The following is a 21,544-nucleotide window of genomic DNA, read 5'->3' on the forward strand; positions in this document are numbered from 1 at the left end:
ATACTAGAGGATTTGCTATAGTCTTAAGGATGTTCATCTTTGGCTTTGGTCTCATTCCAGTAATAGTTCAGTCAGTAAAGGAAGACCTCTAAACACCCGATATTAAACTTTCATTAGTTAAAAAAAAAAAAGCTAAGAATATATACGGTTCACAAATATGTAAAAGTAACATATTAACTTTGGCTTCATTCAACCTTTTACGAGTAGAGGAAATCAGTGTATAAACATGGAAGTGGATAAGCCACCTTTTAGTATATTTAGTAAATTATATTAAAAATATTATATAGACAAAAAAAAATTGACCTTTGAGAATTTCAAAACATTCCGTAAACAACTGCACTTTATCTTTAAATATAAGTGCACTCCTTTTTAGGATTTTCACCTTACCTGTCCAGCACTGGGGAAAAGAGGCTTAGTAACTGGAGGCTGTGGAGCAGGTACAGTTGCTGTTGGTGCAGGTGGTCTATTAAGAATACCTGGAGCTGAAACAGCCTGCGCTTGGGTCATTGGAGGAATTCCAGGACGTGGAACAGGCGGGGGCATACCTTCAGAGAAGAAATGTTTGGGGAGACTAAGTGAACTGAAAAATTTAGTGTAGGAAAAAACACTTACTTCTACACTACAAAGTTATTAACAATAACTGCTCAACACCTCAATTAAGTCCAAGGAACTTAAGCATTTGCCCATGCAACAGTCTTGCCTCAAATTTTCCCTTTGTACTGCTTCAGAATTTTAAAAGTGGAAGATAACATTAGAACCTAATGCATGGGCAAAACATTTGGCAATTATGCTTACTGATCCTACTGATTTAGCCAACTTCTTGTAAAATATAAAATAATTATTTCAATCAACCACCAGGTCAGAGTTCAAGACCAGCCTGGCCAACATGGCAAAATCCCATCTTTACTAAAAATACAAAAATTAGCTGGGCACGGTGGTGGGCAACTGCACTCCCAGCTACTCAGGAGGTTGAGGCAGGAAAATCACTTGAACCCAGGAGGCAGATTGCCATGAGCTGAGATTGTGCCACTGTGCTCCAGCCTGGCCAACTGAGCAAGACTCCATCTCAAAAAAAAAAAGTGGAAGGCCAGGCGCAGTGGCTCATGCCTGTAATCCAAGCACTTTGGGAGGCTGAGGCAGGTGGATCACCTAAGATTGGGAGTTCAAGACCAGCCTGACCAACATGGAAAAACCCCGTCTCCACTAAAAATACAAAAATTGAGCCAGGCATGGTGGCACATGCCTGCAAACTCAGCTATTCAGGAGGCTATGGTAGGAGAATTGCTTGAAACCAGGAGGCAGAGGTTGCAGTGAGCAGAGACTGTGCCATTGTACTCTAGCCTGGACAAGAGCAAACCTCCTTAAACAAAAAAAAGTTTAACAAATACTAGTGTTCTTAAGTACATGAGATTCAGCACACAGGCCATGATTCACTTTGGCTGCTTGGAAACCTAACATCTATTTCAAACTTCAAAAAAGGGCTATCGTCTTCAGATATCTACTAAAACACATTTTTTTTTTAAAGGGTCCATATACCACTTAACACTTTGCAACTTAGGGAAATTCTTAAATTTCATTATACCAATGCCCACAAATGTCTAAAAAACTTAGAAGTCTATATAAAACCTGTTAGAGGAAACTATCTAACATATCGTACCTGGTGGCATTCCAGGCATCAGAGGTGGTATTCCTGGTCCAGGTGGCATCATTCCACCCATTGGCATCATTCTATTAGAAAGCAAATTTCAAGAAATACTAAGTTAATGAATAGCATAAACCATTAAAAAATATTCTGGCTAAAAGACTTGAATTTGACCTCTAATATTGAAATGAATCAAGCTGAAAGAACACACAACACACTGTAACAATCCTATCAAAATAAATAGTCTAAAACCCAGCAAACTCTTTGGTTTACCAATAAAAGAAAAAAAATGTTGACAAAACATTTAAAGTCATTGAGAACAAATACACTCTCAATATGTACAAGAGGCCTCATCTAAAGTATGCATAATTGGAAAGCAAAATCATGATTTTTTTCCACTTGGAAAATATCAGAGTACTAAAAAGAAGAAATCTCTATTTTAGAGTTGTGTTGCATTTTGCAAAGGAAGACCGAATGTACCATGTGAAATGAGTTTTTATTTGGCTAGGTGTGGCAACACATGCCTGGAATCCCAGCACTTTGAGAGGCCAAGTCTCTTGGACTGCTTGAACCCAGGAGTTCAAGACCAGCCTAGGCAAAAAGTGAGACCCTATCTTGCAAAAAAGGAAAAAAAAAGGTAAAAATTTTAAACACTAGCTGAGTGTAGTAGTGTCCACCTGTAGTCCCAGATACTCAGGGGGCTGAGGTGGAAGGATCACTTGAGCCCAGGAAGTCGAGGCTGCAGCAAGCTGTGACTGTGCCACTGCAATGTAGCCTGGGCGACAAGAGTGAGAGACCCTGTCTTTATACATATATTTTAAAAGAAAGGAAATACAACTACCAAATTTAGAGATACTCAAAAGTAAATCCAGATGGCCTACTATTTGCAATAGCTACCTAACACTGAACCATGACTTAAAAACACGATCCATTTATTTTTTTCCCCTAAAAGAGCTCACCTTCAAATCAGTGTCCAATTCACTTAAAAAAATGACAAAGGGGTCAATTTTCTTTTTAATTTTTTTTAAAATTTTTGTGAGTAAATTTAATCCTTGATTTAGAATTTTTATCAGAAAATTAATTTCTATTGATAAATTTTATTAGAAAATTCCATTACAGGCCAGGTGAGGTGGCTCATGTCTGTAATCCCTGTACTTTGGGAAGCCAAGGGAGGTGGGATCACCTGAGGTCAGGAGTTCTAGACCAGGCTGGCCAACACGATGAAACCCCATCCCTACTAAAAATATAAAAAATTAGCTGGGCGTGGTGGCACATGCCTGTAATCCCAGCTACCTAGGAAGCTGAGGCAAGAGCATCACCGAGGCGGCAGAGGTTGCAGTGAGCTGAAATTGTACCACTGCACTCCAGCCTGGGCAACAAGAGCAAAGCTTCATCTCAAGGGAAAAAAAAAAAAAGAAAATTCCATTACATCCTATAATAATAAAGTACGTAATTTCACAAAATATATAGTCTTTCTTTCTTAAATACTACCCCTTATTATCAAGTCCCATTACTTTCAATACTTTAGAGAAAATCACTACACATTTTAAGTATGTTTAAATGGATCTATTACTATTTCCTAAAAAGATGTTTTATTTTTCTCCTTTAAGAGACCTGTGCTAATCAGCTTGCAAGTTTTAGTGAGGAAGGTTAGAAAAGTTCTGAAGTCAACTGAATAGATACCATTAAACACACACATAAAAAAATGACATTATGATTATACCTCCTGAATTACATTATGAATGAGATGCTTACATGTTTTCACCGCAAAATGACTGGGTGTATTTTCTCTGATGATGCAATCTGTGAAAATGTATGACAAAATCAAAATCTAACTGTGATTTTCAAAATACAGTGGGAAAGTGTATTGTATACCTCTCACATCCAACAATATTTAAGTAAAAGTGATGGGCACAAGCACCTCATATTCATTTTTAGTTTTGATGCTTTGACAAATAAATCATTTACAGAGTTTGTCTGCTTCTTGTCAACTACAAAGTGTCACAGGTAGTTCTGAATCTCAGAAACTCGAATCTATACATAACCAACTACTTTAATCACAGCAAATGCAGTTGAAGTAGATGGTCGCTTACATATACCCTAAAACCCAAAAATCTATTCTTCAGAAGTAAATTCATATTCCTTAAATTTACTGGTTGATCCCTTTATTAGACAAGATTTATAGAGCCCATACCTTCTAGAAACAAAAAACAGAAAGTAACATTTCATTCTTATAACATCCAAATTGAAAAAGATCATTACTAGGCACAAGCCCACAAGACAATTAAAATAATTTTCTTACCCAGGTGGCATCCCTGGCATAACTGGTGGCATTCCTGGCATCAGAGGAGGAACACCTGGCATTAATGGAGGTATGCCTACAAGCAAGAATTTCAATCAAAATAATAACAAATGTTAAAGAGGCAGAGTGAAGAAGGTATACTCTGATACAGTATAAATACAGTCCTAAGAATGTCAGTTGCTTTTTTTTTTTTTTTTTGAGACGGAGTTTCGCTGTTGTTACAGACTGGAGTGCAACGGCACGTTCTCGGCTCACCGCGACCTCCACCTTCTGGGTTCAAGCAATTCTCCTGCCTCACCCTCCCGAGTAGCTGGGATTACAGGCATGTGCCACCATGCCCAGCTAATTTTTCTATTTTTAGTAGAGACAGGGTTTCACCTCATTGACCAGGATGGTCAGGATCTCTTGACCTCGTGATCCACCCGCCTCGGCCTCCCAAAGTGCTGGGATTATAGGCGTGAGCCACTGCGCCCAGCCAAGAATGTCAGATTTTAAGCAATCCTATGTGCTACCTGGAGGCATTCCTGGTGCTCCTGGCACTGGTGGCAGTCCTGGCTGTGCCATGGGGGGAATATAACCTTGTTGAGGTTGAACAGGTTGTGGTTGAAATGAAGTTGAGGCTGCAGAGTCGTCATCATCATATTCATCAGAATCATCTTGTTGCTTCTTTTTTTGACTTTCTGTTAAAAAAAATTAATTCTTTCCATAGAGTAAAAACTAAACGATTTACAACATTCAATATTAAAAAAGTATGTATTTCAGTACAATTAGTTCATGAGACTTTTCTTCAATTAGTACTGTTCTATGTTCTTCAAATGTGTTTTCACCTTATGTTAAACAAGGTTAACATTCTTTCTGTCCCATAAAAGGTAAAATGATTATCCTAAATCAGTATTTTTTCTTTTAAATTTTTAATAGACAGGGTCTTGCTCTGTGAACCAGGCTGGAGTGCAGTAGCATGATTGCAGCTCACTGCACTCTCAAACTCCTGGGCTGAAGTGATCCTCCTGCCTCAGTCTCCCAAGTAGCTAGGACTGCGGGCGCATGCCAAACCAGCCCCTTTTTGTTTTGTTTTGGGTAAAGATGGGGTCTCAAACTTTGGGCCTCAAGTAATCCTCCAGTCTCAGCAACCCAAAGCACTGAAATCATAGGGGTCTAACATTTTCATATGCCTTAACACTTGCTAATTCTATGTGGAATTCAATTGTGAATAATAAGAAAACGGAATGATCCAATTGGTACAACTTAAGTACAAATCTTCAAAAACAACTCAAATTTAAAATTCCAAATAGATCTATCATCTACCATTAAATTTTATCTATCTTATCACAAGCAATCAATCGATTCATCTAGATAGAGTCTCAATTTTGTTGCCCAGGCTGGACTGGAGCATTCACAGCTCACTGAAGCATCAATGCCCTGGGCTCAAGAGATCTTCCCACCTCAGCTGAGACTATAGGCATGTGCCACCACGCCTGGCTGATTTTTCTATTTTTATTTTTTTGTAAAGAGAGGGTGTCACTCTATGTTGCCTAGGTTGGTCTCCAATTTCTGGGCTCAAGCAATCTTCCTGTACTGCCTGCCCATAGTGCTGAGATTACAGGTGTGAGGCACTGTAACTGCCCTACCATTAAATTCATAATTGAAAATAGTAACTCTGGGCTAAAGTGAGGCTGAAAAAAGAATATTACCACAAGGGGAGAAGCACACTGGTTCACACCTACAATCCCAGCACTTTGGGGAGGCCTTGGCAGATGGATTGCTTGAGTTCAGGAGTTTGAGACCAGCCTGACCAACATGGTGAAACCCTATTTATACTAAAAACTACAAAAACTAGGCCAGCTAGGCCGGGCGCAGTGGCTCATGCCTGTAATACCAGTACTTTGGAAGGCCGAGGCGGGTGGATCGTGAGGTGAAGAGATCGAGACCATCCTGGTCAACATGGTGAAACCCCGTCTCTACTAAAAATACAAAAAATTAGCTGGGCATGGTGGTGTGTGCCTGTAATCCCAGCTACTCAGGAGGCTGAGCCAGGAGAATTGCCTGAACCCAGGAGGCAGAGGTTGCGGTGAGCCGAGATTGCGCCATTGCCCTCCAGCCTGGGCAACAAGAGCGAAACTCCGTCTCATAAAAAAAAAAAGAAAAAGAAAAAAGAAAAAACTAGGCCAGCTGTGGTGACTCACGTCTGTAATCCCAGCACTTTGGGAGGCTGAAGCAGGTGGATCACTTGAGGCCAGGAGATTGAGACCAGCCTAGTCAACATGGTGAAATGCCATTTCTACTAAAAATACAACAACAAAAAAAATAGCTGGGCATAGTGGTGCATACCCGAAATCCCAGCTGAGTAGCAGAGGCACGAGAATCACTTGAGCCTGGGAAGCAGAGGTTGCAGTGAACAGAAATTGCGACACTGCACTCCAGCCTGGCTGACAGAGCTAGATTCTGCCTCAAAAGAAATACAAAAATAAATAAAAACAAAATACAAAAATGAGCTGGGCGTGGTGGTACACACCTGTAGTCCCAGCTAGTCAGGTGGCTGAAGCACAAGAATCACTTAAGGCTGGGCATGACAGCTCACGCCTATAATCCCAGCACTTTGGGAGGCCAGGCATGGTGGTGCATGCCTGTAGCCCCACTCAGGAGGCCGAGGCAAGAATTGCTTGAACCTGGAAGGCAGAGGTTGCAGTGCAGTGAGCCAAGATCATGCCCCTGGGTGACAGAGCGAGACAGACTCCGTTTCAGAACAAACAAAAAACAACAGGATCACTTAAACCCTGGAGCCAGAAGATGCAGAGAGCCAGGATCCCACAACTGTACTCCAACCAAGTAAGGCTCTGCCTCAAATTAAAAAAAGAAAAACAATTTATTTCAATATTTACCTTGTGTTTTCTGTTCAAGAAGTCGTCGTCTTTCATCCATATCTTTTTCTGGAATACCCTCCATACCATATATTTCCAATTCTATGTCTGTTCTCCCAGGTATTGCATTTGGTACGGCATCTATTGTTTCTTTATGTACCTGACAACAACAATTTCCATTAGATAAAAGTCTTTTTTAAAAGTAATTCCAAATTAATCAAAGACCACTTGGTATAATGTTAAAAAAAAATCAATGTTCAGCTAGGTGCAGTGGCTCATGTCTGTAATCCTAGCACTTTGGGAGACCAAGGCGGGGGATCACAAGATCAGGAGTTCGAGATCGGCCTGGCCAACATGGTGAAACCACGTCTCTACTAAAAATATAAAAATTAGCCAGGCACGGTGGTGCACCCCTGTAATCCCAGCCACTCTGGATGCTGATGCAAGGGAATCGCTTGAACCCATAAGAAGGAGGGTGCAGTGAGCTGAGATGGCACCACTGCACTCCAGCCCGGGCAACACTGAAGACTCCATTACCAAAAAAAAAAAAACACTTGGCCAGATGTCTAACACACAGTAAGCATTCAATAAACACTCCTTCACGTTTACCATGCAATCTTGATTACTTGAATTATTAGCAATAACTAGTAGTCCTATCCAAATCAGAAATGTTTCAAGTGTGAATTAAGTAAAGATTAGGAAATAGCCTCATAATAAGAATTAGAATATAGCCAGGCTTGGTGGCACACGCCTCCCAGCTACTCGGAGGCTGAGGCAGGAGGAATGACTTGAACCCAGGAGGCGGAGGTTACGGTAAACTGAGATCACACCACTACACTCCAGCCTAGGAGACAGAGCAAGACTCCATCTCAAAAAAAAAAAAAAAGAAATTAGCTGGGGCCAAGCATAGTGGCTTGCTCATACCTATAATCCCAGCACTTGGGAGGCCAAGGTGGGTGGATTACCTGAGGTCAGGAGTTTGACACCAGCCTGGCCAACATGGCATAACCGTCTCTACTAAAAATACAAAAATTTGCCAGGCATGGTGGTGGGTGCCTGTAATCCCAGCTACTCAGGAGGCCGAAGAGGGAGAATCGCTTGAACCCGGGAGGGGGGAGGCTACATACAGTAGGCAGAGATCAGACCACTTCATTCCAGCCTGGGCAACAGAGGGAGACTCTGTTTAAAAAAAAAAAGAGGCCAGGCTCAGTGGCTTAGGCCTGTAATTCCAGCACTTTGGGAGGGCAAGGCAGGCAGATCACCTGAGGTCAGGAGTTCAAGATCAGCCTGACCAACATGGAGAAATGCCATCTCTACTAAACCCATAAAATTATCCGGGCATGGTGGCACACACCTGTAAGCCTAGCTATTCAGAAGGCTGAGGGAAAAGAACTGCTTGACCCCGGGAGGTGGAGGTTGTGGTAAGCTGAGATTGAGCCAGTGTACTACAGCCTGGGCAACAAGAGCAAAACTCCATCATCCCCTTACCCCCACCAAAAAAAAGTAGCTGGGTATGGTGATGCATACTTGTAATCTCAGCCACTTGGTAGGCTGAGGCATGAGAATCACTTTAACCGGGGAGGCAGACGTTGCAATGAGCACTCCAGCACGAGTGACAGAACGAGACTGTCTCAAAAAAAAAAAAAAAAAAAAAAAAGAATCAGGGCCCGGCGAAGTATCTCACACCCGTAATCCCAGCAGCACACACTTTGGGAGGCCAAGGCAGGTGGATCCCCTGAAGTCAGGAGTTCGAGACCAGCCTGGCCAACAAAGCGAAACCATCTCTACTAAAAATAAAAAAATAGCCAGATGTGGTGGTGCGTGCCTGTACTCCCAGCTACTAAGAAGGCTGAGGCAGGAGAACTGCTTGAACCTGGGAGATGGAGGTTGCGTTGAGCCAAGTGCAAGTACCATTGCACTCCAGCCTGGGCAACAAGAGCAAAACTCTCGGAAAAAAAAAAAAAAATATTTGAAACCAGGGCACACAAATCAAACTCAGAAATCCTCTTCATGTCTGTTAAAAGCTATTCCTTATATTACAACTAAAATATTTATGGATAAAGCTACTCAACAAGTGACTTAATCATCCTGTTTCCTAAGGTTTTTTGGAATATTTTGCTATTCTTGATAAAGAGATGAAGCTACAAGCATTCTATGAACAATTACATTCAAATACACATTAATCTTCACTACATTTATGAGAAGGGCAACAATTTATTAATTTAAAGGTATGTCTATTATGGTACAGCCAGAAATTAGATTTTTGGGGACCTTGCCAAGCAAAGTCATAGGATCTTGGTTGAAAGACAGGAGCAAGCATTGATGAGAAACTGCAAGGAAACACTTAACTAATAATGTCTTAGGGTTTATCATCTATAAAATTAGCATCATTTAACTGCCAGGCCTATCTCACAGGTTGCTGTGAAAATAAAACTACATAAATAAAAACACTTAGACAATTAATAATGTTACTATTTCTCAACCTCCTTGCAGCTTCCACTCCACTTCTCTGCTCTTCATATAGTGCAACTCCCTAAGTGCCTCTGCTTCCTCTCCCTTTGTCTCTTCAAAGCACCAAAATCACACTTCATCACCTTCACCACTCTTGGCAATCACTCGTTGTCAAGTCACCAATGAATGACCTTATTAATCCAATCTCAGTCATCTTACTAAACCACCCAAAAACAAGCATTTGACTCAGTTAAATAACTCACTCTTTGAAACGTGTCATTGACTTCCAGGGCACTACTCTTAGTTTTCCTACCTTTTAGTTTCCCTGTATGATTCCTTAATCTCCTGACCTTTAAATGTTGGAAGTGGCCCAGAGCACAGAGTACCTAATTTCCATCCATATTATACTCCCTTGAAAGGACATCTAGTAGCATGAACTAACCACCCTTACACAGTATCCTTCCAAATTTCTATCTCCAGTTTTAACTTCTGTGAACTCCAGACTGGTACACCAAACCGCTTAGGTAACCGTTCCATCTGTGGAATAGCAGACCTCAAACATACTCTCACTCAAAAAATTAACACAGGACTCCCTTACTCTCATTCTTTTTTTTGAGATGGAGTATGGCTCTTGTTGCCTAGGCGGGAGTGCAACGGTGCGATCTTAGCTCACTGCGACCTCTGCCTCCAGGGTTCAAGTGATTCTCCTGTCTCAGCCTTCTAAGTAGCTGGGATTACAGGCATGCACCACCACGCCTGGATAATTCTGTATTTTTAGTAGAGTCAGGGTTTCAACACATTGGCCAGGCTGGTCTCGAACTCTCGACCTCACGTGATCCACCTGCCTCTGCCTCCCAAAGTGCTGGGACTATAGGCCTAAGCCACCTCACCTGGCCCCTTATTCTCATTCTTAAGCCTATTATCCCTGTAGCTTTCCACATCTTCGGTACATGCTAACTCATTTTCACATTGCTCAGATAAAAGTTTTTTTGAGAAGGGGTCTCTCTTGTAACCCAGGTTGGAGTTCAGTAGTGCTAACATGGCTTATTGCAGCCTCGACTTCCCCAACTCAAGCCATTTTCCTCCTTTAGCCTCATGAGTAGCTGGGACACAGGCACATGCTACCATGCCCAGCTAATTTTTGTGTTTTTCGTAGAGACAGGGTCATGTTATATTGCCCAGGCTGGTCTCAAACTATTAGGCTCAAGTGATTAGTCCATCTCAGCCTCCCAAAGTGCCAATTACAGGCGTAAGCCACTGAACCTAGCCAGACCAAACATCCTGAGATCATCCTCAACTCCTTTTTCTCATACCCCATACCTAACCTATGAAACTCTGGTCTCTGTCACCATCTCCTCTAGTCTGGAAAATTCCAAGTCTTCTAAACTGGTCTCACGGTACTCTGCAGTCTATTTTCAACCCTGCAGCCAGAAAAATCCTTTCAAAAAGTCTAACAGGGCTGGGTGCCGTGGCCCACTTAAGGTCAGAAGATAAAGACCAGCCTGGCCAATCTTAAAACCCCGTCTCAGCAGGTCAGTGGGCCATGGAAGTCAGAATCCACTGAGGAATGTGTAACAACTCACTTGCCGAAATAAATTTTTAAAAATAAAATAAAGTATATAATCCCAGCTACTCAGGAGGCTGAGGCAGGAGAATTGCCTGAACCCAAGAGGCAGAGGTTGCGGTGAGCCGAGATCGCGCCACTGCACTCCAGCCTGGGTATCAAGAGCGAAACTCCATCTCAAAAAATAAATAAATAAATAAAATCAAATCAAATCAAAGTAATAGAAAAAAAATAAAATCCCATCTCTACTAAAAATACTAAAATTAGCCAGGCATGGTGGCAAGCACCTGTAATCTCAGCTACTCAGCTGGAGACAGGAGAATCCCTTCAACCCAGAAGGTGGAGGTTGCAATGAGCCAGGATCATACCACCATACTCTAGCCTGGGAGACGAGAGCAAAATTCCCTCTCCCAAAAAAAAAAAAAAAAAGCCTAACAGATGCCAGATGCAGTGACTTATGCCTATAATCCCACACTTTGGGAGGCCAAAACAGGTGGATCACTTGAGGCTAGGAGTGCGTTTGAGATCAGCCCAGCCTATGTGGCGAAATCCCAATCTCTACTAAAAATACAAAAAAAAACTCAGGCAGGCGCAGTGGTGCAGGCCTGTAATCCTAGCTACTCCAGAGGCTGAAGCACAAGAATCACTTGAACCCAGGAGGCAGAGGTTGCAGTGAGCCAAGATCGCACCACTGCACTACAGCCTGCACAACAGAGCAAAACTCTGTGTGTGTGTGGGGGGGGGGGGGGGGGGGGGGAAGAAAAGTAACAGAGCATACACCTGTATTTAAACCCTCATTTAATTCAGAATTAAAGAAAACGGCCCGGTGCAGTGGCTTACACTTGTAATAACAGCACTTTGGGATCCCAGGCTGGCAGATCACAAGGTCAGGAGATCAAGACCATCCTGGCCAACATGGTAAAACCCCATCTCTACTAAAAATACAAACAAACAAACAAACAAAATAGCTGGGCATGGTGGCACACGCCTATAGTCCCAGCTACTCGGGAGGCTGAGGCAGGAGAACTGCTTAAACCCAGGAGGCAGAGGTTGTAGTGAGCTGAGATCGCACCACAGTATTCCATTCTGGCAACAGAGCAAGACCTGGTCTCTCCCCGCAACACCCCCCCCAAAAAACACAGAAAATGGCTGGGCACAGTGGCTCACAACTATAATCCCAGAATTTTGGGAGGCTGAGGTCGGAGAATCGCTTGATCCCAGGAGTTGGGAGACCAACCTGGGCTACATAGTGAGACCCTGTCTCTATAAAAATAAAATTATTTTAAAAGCCAGGTATGGTGGCACACACCTGTGTTCCCAGGTACTCAGGAGGCTGAGGTAGGAGATCATTTGAGTAAGGGAGTTCAAAGTCACAGTGAGCTATGATCTGTACTCCAGCCTGGGCAACAGAGTGAGACCCTGTCAATCAATCAAAAGAAAATATTCTTTTTTTTGAGACAGAGTTTAGCTCTTGTTACCCACGGCTGGAGTGCAATGGCGCAATCTCGGCTCACTGCAACCTCCGCCTCCTGGGATCAGGCAATTCTCCTGCCCCAGCCTCTTTTGTAGCTGGGATTACAGGCACACGCCACCATGCCCAGCTAATTTTTTGTATTTTTAGGAGAGACAGGGTTTCACCATGTTGGCCAGGATGGTCTCGATCTCTTGACCTTGTGATCCACCCGCCTCAGCCTCCCAAAGGCTAGCATTACAGGTGTGAGCCACCGCGCCTGGCCCTAAGAAAATATTCTCATCTGTATTATCCAATATAATAATTATCCACCCAGCCACATGTTGTTACAGAGCACTGGAAACGTAGCTGACAGAGAAACTGAGTAATTTTTGTATGATTTTAATTTTAAATAGCCACATGTAACAAGTGGCTACAACGGTGAACAGCTGTGGGTCTAGCATGTAGCAGGTTCTCTAACCTTTTTTTAAAAGGAGTCTCACTCTGTCACCCAGGCTGGAGTGCAGTGGCACAATCTCGGCTCACTGCAACCTCTGCCTCCCGAGTTTTCAAGCAATTCTCCTGTTCAGCTCCCCGAGTATCCGGGACTACAGGTGTCCACCACTACGCCCAGATAGTTTTTGTATTTTTGGTAGAGACATGGTTTCACCATGTTGGCCAGGCTGGTCTCTAACTCCTGACCTCAGATGATCCCCCTGTAATCCCTCCCAAAATGCTGGGATTACAGGTGTGAGCCACCGCATCTGGTCAGTATTTTTAAATGATTTTAAATTGTTGTTAAAGTATCTGGAGTGAAAAGGATCTATACAAATTTAACTTTAAACCTGGAGAAACCATGTCTCCCTACCTCCCACCAACAGTAGTTTCCAATGATTGGGTATTTGTTCAACTCATATTTCTCCATGGTCTAATTAAGCAAAACTATAGACAGCTCTCAGACTAACAAAAGTAGAATAATGTTGAGTAATACATGAAGGTACTTACTAGATCTTAAAAATATAAATTACAATGCTCTCACTATTTACTGGTAAAAGAACTCAAAAAAACCTAGAAATTATTAAATGAAATACAATGCTGGGCTGGCACAGTGGCTCATGCCTGTAATCTCAGGGCTTTGGGAGAATGAGGCAGGAAGATGGCTAGAGCCCAGGAGTTTGAGGCCACAGTGAGCCATAATTATGTCACTGTAAACGAGCCTGGGCCACAGATCAAGGCCATCTCTTAAAAATAAAAGCAAAAGGCTGGGTATGGTGGCTCATGCCTGTAATCCCAGCACTTTGGGAGGCCAAGGCGGGCAGATCACCAGGTCAAGAGATGGAGACCATCCTGGCCAACACAGTGAAACCCTCTCTCTACTAAAAATATAAAAATTAGCTGGGTGTGATGGCACATGCCTGTAATCCCAGCTACTCGGGAGGCTGAGGCAGGAGAATTTCTTGAACCAGGGAGTCGGGAGGTTGCAGTGAGCTTCAATCGAGCCACTGCACTCCAGCCTGGCAACAGAGTAAGACACTGTCTCAAAAAAAAGGGGGGACGGGCAAAAAATACACTACTACCATTCCAAAATAAGTCCAATAAATAAACCGTTGAAATAAACTCAGCCCCAAGCTATGGATAGTAACAAATCCTCCAATGGCAGTGAGTAATGACAGCAGATTAAGTATTAATTCTTATGGCCAGACAACAAACAAAAACAAAATTGCTGATCCCTGTTCTCTGCCAAGTACTCCAAAATATTTGTGATCCCAATCTGTTACCACTCTAACCTAGAAAAGTACTATCAGGCTAAATACAAATATAAAGTCTCTTTAAACATAAAAAGCCAGTTTTGTTTATCTTCTTGATGGCTATTGAACAAATGATTTTAAGGCTGACTGGCTACCTTATCTTTTAAAGTAGGTAAATGAACAACAAAAAAATTAGTCATTGGCCAGGTGCGGTGGCTTATACCTGTAATCCCAGCGCTTTGGGAGGCCAAGGTGGTGGATCACCTGAGGTCAGGAGTTCAAGACCAACCTGGCCAACATGGAGAAACCCGGTCTTTCCTAAAAATACAGAAATTAGGCCAGGCAAGGTGGCTCATGCCTGTAATCCCAGCACTTTGGGCGGCGGAGGTGGGTGGTTCATCTGAGGTCGAGAGTTCAAGACCAGCCTGACCAACACTAAAAAACTTCATCTCTACTAAAAAAATACAGAATCAACCAGGCATGGTGTCACATGCCTGTAATCCTGGAGGCCAAGGCAGGAGAATCGCTTGAACCTGGGAGGTGGAGGTTGCGGTAAGCCAAGATCATGCCATTGCACTCCAGTCTGGGCAATAAGAGATAAATTCTGTCTCAGGAGTTTGGGGGGGGGGAATCTAGCCAGGCATGGTGGTGGGTTCCCACTACTAGGGAGGCTAAGGAGGATAACTGCTTGATGCTGGGAGACAGAGGTTGCAGTAAGCCCAGATTGTGCCACTGCACTCCAGCCTGGGTGACAGAGTGAAACTCGGTCTCAAAAATATATATATATATATATATTATATTTGTCAGAAAAATAGATTATTCTTTCAAGTTGTTTCCAAATCACAAGAGGACAATAAATCCTTACCTGCATGCAATGAATAGCTAAGCCAGGTCCTGTATACAATTTCTTGTGACATATATGGCATTTAAAATGCTTTGCTTTTTGGTGTTGTATAAGGATCTTCTCATCATCAAAATCTCTATTACAATACCTAATCAGTACTGTTAAGGCACAAAAATGGCATAATGATGATACTGCCTATAATAAAAACATATGAGTAACATTACAATATGGGAACAGCTAAAACCAAAATGGTACTGTTTAGAAACTTTGCTTTTGATATTTATTACACAATTAGGGACAACACTTGGCATGCAATTTCAGTATTTTCTATTTCCTGGAAGCCCATCTCTCTTCACTACCACAATAAACACATCTCAGTAATCAGCAATATACTTTATCAAATTCCTGTTTAACAGAGATCTCTGTGAAATTAACTTTTGTTATAAATATTTCAACATTTACAAATGTACACTGAGGACAAGAAAGAGTTAATAAATCTCCAAGTTTCTATCAGAACAATTACTTCACTAGCTATGTAAACGATAACAATAACCAGAATAGGAATTAGGCAATATTTAGAATCTAAGATTAACTACATGATTAACAATAATCACATAATTTCGAAAGAACAATCCATAAAGTTGTTTCCAATTCCGTATAAATTTATGTCGCCAAGGACTGTATTTAAATTCAGATACCCTAAATCAATAAAACAGAATTCTTACCTCACAACTCAGATTTTCCTAAAATCACATTACAAAATTCGTAACCATATTTAAGCTATTTTTTAAACTGTTACATAAACGCAGAACTGGCAGGGCGCGGTGGCTCACACCTGTAATCCCAGCACTTTGGGAGGCCGAGGTGGGCAGATCACGAGGTCAGATCGAGACCATCCTTGCCAACATGGTGAAACCCCGTCTCTAAAATACAAAAATTAGCTGGGCGTGATGGCGCACACCTGTAGTCCCAGCTACTCGGGAGGCTGAGGCAGGAGAACTGATTGAATCCGTGAGGTGGAGGTTGGAGTGAGCCGAGATGGCACCACTGCACTCCAGCCTGGCGCCGGAGCAAGACTGTCTCAAAAACTAAAAACGAAAATAAAAAATAAACGCAGAACAGTAAAAGGCCGCCTTTACATACAAGACAGTAAATAAAATCCTTTTTTGGGGGGGGGACGGGGGACAGAGTCTTGATCTGTCGCCCAGTCTGGAATGCAGCGGCACAATCTCAGCTCACTGCAGCCTCCCTCTCTGGTTCAAGCGATTCTCCTGCCTCAGCCTCCCAAGTGGCTGGGACTACAGGCTCGCACCACCACGCCCAGCCAATTTTTGTATTTTCAGTAGAGACGGGGTTTCACTATGCTGGCCAGAATGGTCTCGATCTCTTGACCTAGTGATCCGTCCGCCTCGGCCTTGCAAAGTGTTGGGATTACGGGGTGGGCCAGCGCAACTGGACAAAATTAATTGTAACGTAAATAATATCAACGACTCCGGAAATGGCATTAAATAACGTCACACTTTAGTAAGAGTTTTCCTTTCTAATAAGAGGTATTTTTTAGTCCTACAAAGTTGGGTAACAGAAACTCCACCCTGTGAGAACGTTTCCTGAAGATTAAGGCGCCTCTGGGTGAGAGACGGAAGCTAGTCCTCCCTAGCCCCGAAAAGAAAAAAAGGGTGAACTAACTTGAGCCTTTACTAAACCGCCAATTCGAAAATAAAAACACAAAAAAAATACACATAAAATAAATAAAAACAGAAAAAGTGGGTGACAGACTGGGAAGCTCTTCTCCAACCCTCCCTAATTAAGCCTTTCGCACTCGAAGAAAAAGTCCCTTTGTTGAATCGTCACCAAAACAGTGTGTGACTGAATGTCCCTAGGGGTCACTGTCCTTGGCGGAGGGGTCCAGGCCGCCTCCCATTGAGTCCTAAATTCGCACCAAACAAGATGCTCCTGAGTCACAGTCACACGACCCACAACTGCAAAAACCCTTTAGACCTCGGAACTCCATTTTCCTAGAAGCCTTCCCAAGTCCAATCCCAGCCACCAGGCCACCCGCGCCGAGGCCTAGATACAAACCCTCCACAGCATAGGCCAAACCCAGGCCTCCCAGTCCCAGGCCCCACCAACCAGCACCCCAGAGCGACTTCCACTTCAAACTAACAAAGGATACCAGCACCACGGCTTCAGCTGCTTCTTTTTCTTGCGACCCATAACTGCGCTCTACCGATAAAGTAAAAGGGAGAAAAAAAGAAGCAGGAGAAACGAGGCGAAAAATCGCTCACTTTCCTAACCCAACGGCTACCACCGCGTCCCACAGGAGGCCGACACAAAATGGCCGACGGCCTCGTTCGCCGCTCCGCCTCCCGTCAGGCACTGCGACGGAAGGCGGACCCAGGAAGGGGAAGGTCACATGACGCAGACCTCCTCCCTGAGTGGGTGGGACTAAGAGGCGCGAGAGGAGGCCGCCATCTTGTCCGTTTGAGAGTTTTTCGCTCTCGCTGGCTGTGCTTGTGTTCTTCGGTTTGTTTTGTAAAGGAGCCGGAGAGCTAGGTACGCATGCGAATGGAAAACGAAAAAGCGGGAAACATTGCCAGTGCAATTAGGGCCGATTACAAATGAAGATTGAGACAGCACCCAGTTTTATTTTGTTTCAATTAAACAGTAAATGTTGATTATGTGCCTATTACGTGCTAAACCTAAGAAGTTAGTCTCTGCCTTGTAACTCGGAGATTGGTGACAGACTAGTACACAACGCAGAGTCCTTAGTGCTGCGCTAGGGGAAATGCGAAGTGCTGCAGGACCGGAGAGCGGGAGCCTAAGGCGGCTTTAGGGGCAATGGTCACTGGGTTGTCAAGAAAGGTTTTGTTTTTGTTTTCAGAGACGAAGTCTCACTCTATCGCCGAGGCTGGAGTGCTGCGGCGCGATCTCGGCCCACAGCAGTCTGCGCCTCCCTGGTTCAGCGCCGCTCACTGCTACCTCCGCTTCCCGGATTCAAGCAAGTCTCCTGCCTCAGCCTCCCGAGTAGCTGGAATTACAGTCGCGCGCCACCAAGCTCGGCTGATTTTTGTATTTTTAGTAGAGATAGGGTTTCACCGTGTTGGCCAGACTGATCTCGAACTCTGGGTTCAAGTCATCCGCCCGCGTCTGCCTCCCAAAGTGTTGGAATTGCAGGCATGAGCCACTGCGCCCCACCCAAGAATGTTTCTTAAAGAGTCAACGGGAGCAAGCAAGGTGAAAGAAAGCGTGTCTCAGTAAGGGAGCAAAGAGTTTGTCTTTGAGGCTGGGCACCTGAAAAAACTAGTTATAGTAAGATTGGAGCTGATAGCCGGGCGCGGGAGCTCACGCCTGGAATCCCAGCACTGTAGTCGGAGTCGGGCAGATCACGAGGTCAAGAGATCGAGGCCATCCTGGCCAACATGGTGAAACCCCGTCTCTACTAAAATATAAAAACTAGCCAGCCGCGGTTGCTCATACCTATAATCCCAACACTTTGGGAGGCCGAGGCAGGCGGATCAGGAGGTCAGAGGATCAAGACCATCCTGGCTAACATGGTGAAACCCCATCTCTACTACAAATACAAAAATTTAGCGGGGGCGTGGTAGCAAGCACATGTAATCCCAGCTACTCGGGAGGCTGAGGCAGGAGAATCGCTTGAACCCAGGATGCAGAGGTTGCAGTGAGCCGAGATTGCACCACTGCACTCCAGCCTGGCCACCAGAGCGAGACTCAGTCTAAAAAAAAATAGCTACTTCGTCCGAATGCTGTGGCTCATTCCTGTAATCCCAGCACTTTGGGAGGCTGAGGTAGGAGCATCACTTGAAGCCAGAAGTTTAAGGCCAGCCTGGGCAACAAAGCAATATCCTGTCTCTATGAAAAAATTAAAAATTAGCTGGATTTCTGTGGCCCAGGCTAGTAGAATCCAGTGGTGCAATCGTAGCACACTGCAGCCTCAATCTCCTGGGAGCAATGGATCCTCCCACCTCAGCCCGCCCAGTAGCAGGGACTACAGGGCCATGCCACCATGCCTGCTAAATTTTTTTTTTTTTTGGTAGAGATGAGGTCTCACTTTGTTGCCCAGGCTGGTCTTGAACTCCTGGGCTCAAGTGATCTTCCTGCCTTGGTTCTCAAAATGTTGAGATTACAGGCGTGAGCCTCTCACTGTTCTAGTGGGTTTATAGATAAGCAAGGGGAGGAGGCTAGAATGATCCATCTGGCCATGGATTAGAGTTGGAGACACCAGTATGAACTCGTGCTTATTTTTAAATAGATACATAGTTAAATATTATGGATATGTCTATATACTTGTTAGTATAAATACATAAATTTAATTGTCTTATAAGCTGAGAGGGCCTAGAAGCAATAATACCCCATACCAAGCATGCTTTGCACCCAGATCTTGGTTTGTAATACCATTCTCCAGTAAAATCAACCTGGGCTCCTTGGAGAAATGGCTGATTCTAGGACTGGGGCAGAAAATACACAAAAGGAGCCTAGAGAATGGTGTAGTGTCAGAAAGAGGAAGTGCTCAAAAAACAAACACCTACATTGATGAGTGTATACCAGAGGGACCCAGAAGCCAACTGAAAGAGCTCTTAATGGTCAAGGCTGGGACAATTTGAGCAATAAAATAAGTGATAGCCTGGTATAACCCAATATAATCAGTGTAACCCTGATAAAAAAATAATTGATTAAATAAATAAAAGGAGGAGAAGAGACAAATGTCCCTTACAGAAGTCCACATCATTTATGTAAATACTTTTGGGGGTAGGGTGCACAAATCCTACTCCTTAACTGTGGTTATACACACTATCAACAGAATAGTGAATTCTTTCCAAAGAGAACAGTATGGAAAGGGAGAGGAAAGTAACTACAGTAAAGAAATCTAGCAAATACTACCTCAGCCAGGTGAGCAAGGTCACTATCAACAGGAATAAATCATACTTAGTGGTGCATGCCTGTAGTGCCAACTACTCCAGATCCTGATGAGGGAAGATTGCTTGAGCCCAGGAGTTAGAGGTTGCAGTGAGCTGCGATCATGCCACTGCCCTCCAGCCTGGGTGACAGAATGAGATTCTGTGGCTAAAAAAAGAATTTAAAAGCCGGGCACGGTGGCTCACTCCTGTAATCCCAGCACTTTGGAAGGCCAAAGTGGGTGAATCACCGGAGGTTGGGAGTTCAAGACCAGCCTGACCAACATGGAGAAACCTCGTCTCTACTAAAAATACAAAAATTAGCTGGGCATGGTGGTGCACGCCTGTAGTCCCAGCTACTCGGGAGGCTGAGGCAGGAGAATTGCTTGAACCCAGAAGGCGGAAGTTGCAGTGAGCCGAGATCGTGCCATTGCACTCCAGTCTGGGTAACAACAGTGAAACTCCGTCTCAAAAAAAAAAAAAAAAAAAAAATTAAAGTTAATCTTTTTTTAAAAAAGAGTGTTCTAGGCAGAGGAAAACCCTTCAGAATCTTGGGGGAATTCTTTTCAACCTTGAATTCAATGTCCAATCATTTCAACCTAAAATTCAATTTCTTTTTTTTTTTTTTGAGAGACGGAGTCTCACTCTGTTGCCCAGGCTGGGGATCAGTGGTATGATCTTGGCTCACTGCAACCTGTGCCTCAGCCTCCTGAGTAGCTGGTATTACAGGCATGAACCACTATGCCTGGCGAATTTTTGTATTTTTTGTAGAGACGGGGTTTCACCATGTTGGCCAGGCTGGTCTTGAACTCCTGACCTTGTGATCCGCCTGCCTAGGCCTCCCAAAGTGCTGGGATTACAGGCATGTGCCACCGCCCTTGGCCCCTAAAATTCTATTTCTTTTTCTTTTTTTTTTTTTTTTTTTTGAGACTGAGTTTTTACTCTTATTGCCTAGGCTGGCCTTGGTTGAATATTCCTTAGAGATAGAATATTAGGCCGGGTGCAGTGGCTCACACCTGTAATCCCAGCACTCTGGGAGGCTAAGGCAGGTGGATCACGAGGTCAGGAGTTCCAGACCAGACTGGCCAACAGGGTGAAACCCCGTCTCTACTAAAAATACAAAAGTAGCTGGGTGTGGTGGCACATGCCTGTAATCCCAGATACTTGGGAGGCTGAGGAAGAAAAATTGCTTGAACCCGGGAGGCAGAGGTTGCAGTAAACCAAGATCATGTGATTGCACTCCAGCCTGGACAGCAAGAGCAAAATTGTCTCAAAACAAAACAAAATGAAACAAAAATATCCAATCAAATGTGAAAAACACAATAAAAATGTTAGAATGCATTTTTAGACATGCAAGAGCTTAAAAATTATTTTATATATACCCCCTTTTTTTGGGGTGAGGGAGAACGAGTCTTGCCCTGTCACCCAGGCTGGAGTGCAGTAGCGTGATCTCGGCTCACTGGAACCTCCACCTCCAGAGGTTCAAGCAATTCTCCTGTCTCCGGTTAAAGCAATTCTGTCTCAGCCTCCTGAGTAGCTGCAACTATGGGCACCTGCCACCATGCCTGGCTAATTTTTATATATTTAGTAGAGATGGAGTTTCACCTTGTTGGTCAGGCTCGTCTTGAACTCCTGACCTCAGGTGATCCACCCACCTTGGCCTCCCAAAGTGCTGGGATTACAGGTATGAGCCACTGTGCCCGGCCCTATATATACACTTTCTTGGATAATATTGGAGGCAGTACCTGAGCAAATCAAGAGAATAAACCATA

The 21,544-nt window shown here is 43.7% G+C and overlaps 1 protein-coding gene across 26 annotated transcripts in view; it reads right to left on the reverse strand.

Moving 5' to 3' along the window:
• The window catches only part of ZNF207 (zinc finger protein 207), a 32,324-nt gene extending 15,112 nt beyond the window's left edge, over nt 1–17,212 (reverse strand). For 16 of the 26 annotated variants that reach the window (XR_013535782.1, XR_013535781.1, XR_013535780.1 and 13 more), the window contains exons 1-8: nt 17,033–17,212; nt 14,881–15,007; nt 6,824–6,962; nt 4,457–4,624; nt 3,945–4,020; nt 3,398–3,445; nt 1,658–1,728; nt 388–545 (exon numbers count right to left, since the gene is read on the reverse strand). Coding sequence is in view for 7 of the 26 variants with exons in the window: in XM_078373854.1 (XP_078229980.1) it covers nt 388–545; nt 1,658–1,728; nt 3,398–3,445; nt 3,945–4,020; nt 4,457–4,624; nt 6,824–6,962; nt 14,881–15,007; nt 17,033–17,073 (828 nt within the window). In the remaining 19 variants the exon portion in view is untranslated. The remainder of the gene's footprint in view (nt 1–387; nt 546–1,657; nt 1,729–3,397; nt 3,446–3,944; nt 4,021–4,456; nt 4,625–6,823; nt 6,963–14,880; nt 15,008–17,032) is intronic. The other 10 variants (XR_013535783.1, XR_013535776.1, XR_013535775.1 and 7 more) reach the window with 1 other exon arrangement.
• Between the last annotated feature and the right edge of the window lie 4,332 nt (nt 17,213–21,544).

This window comes from Callithrix jacchus, chromosome 5, assembly GCF_049354715.1.
Source record: "Callithrix jacchus isolate 240 chromosome 5, calJac240_pri, whole genome shotgun sequence".
NCBI lineage: Eukaryota > Metazoa > Chordata > Mammalia > Primates > Cebidae > Callithrix > Callithrix jacchus.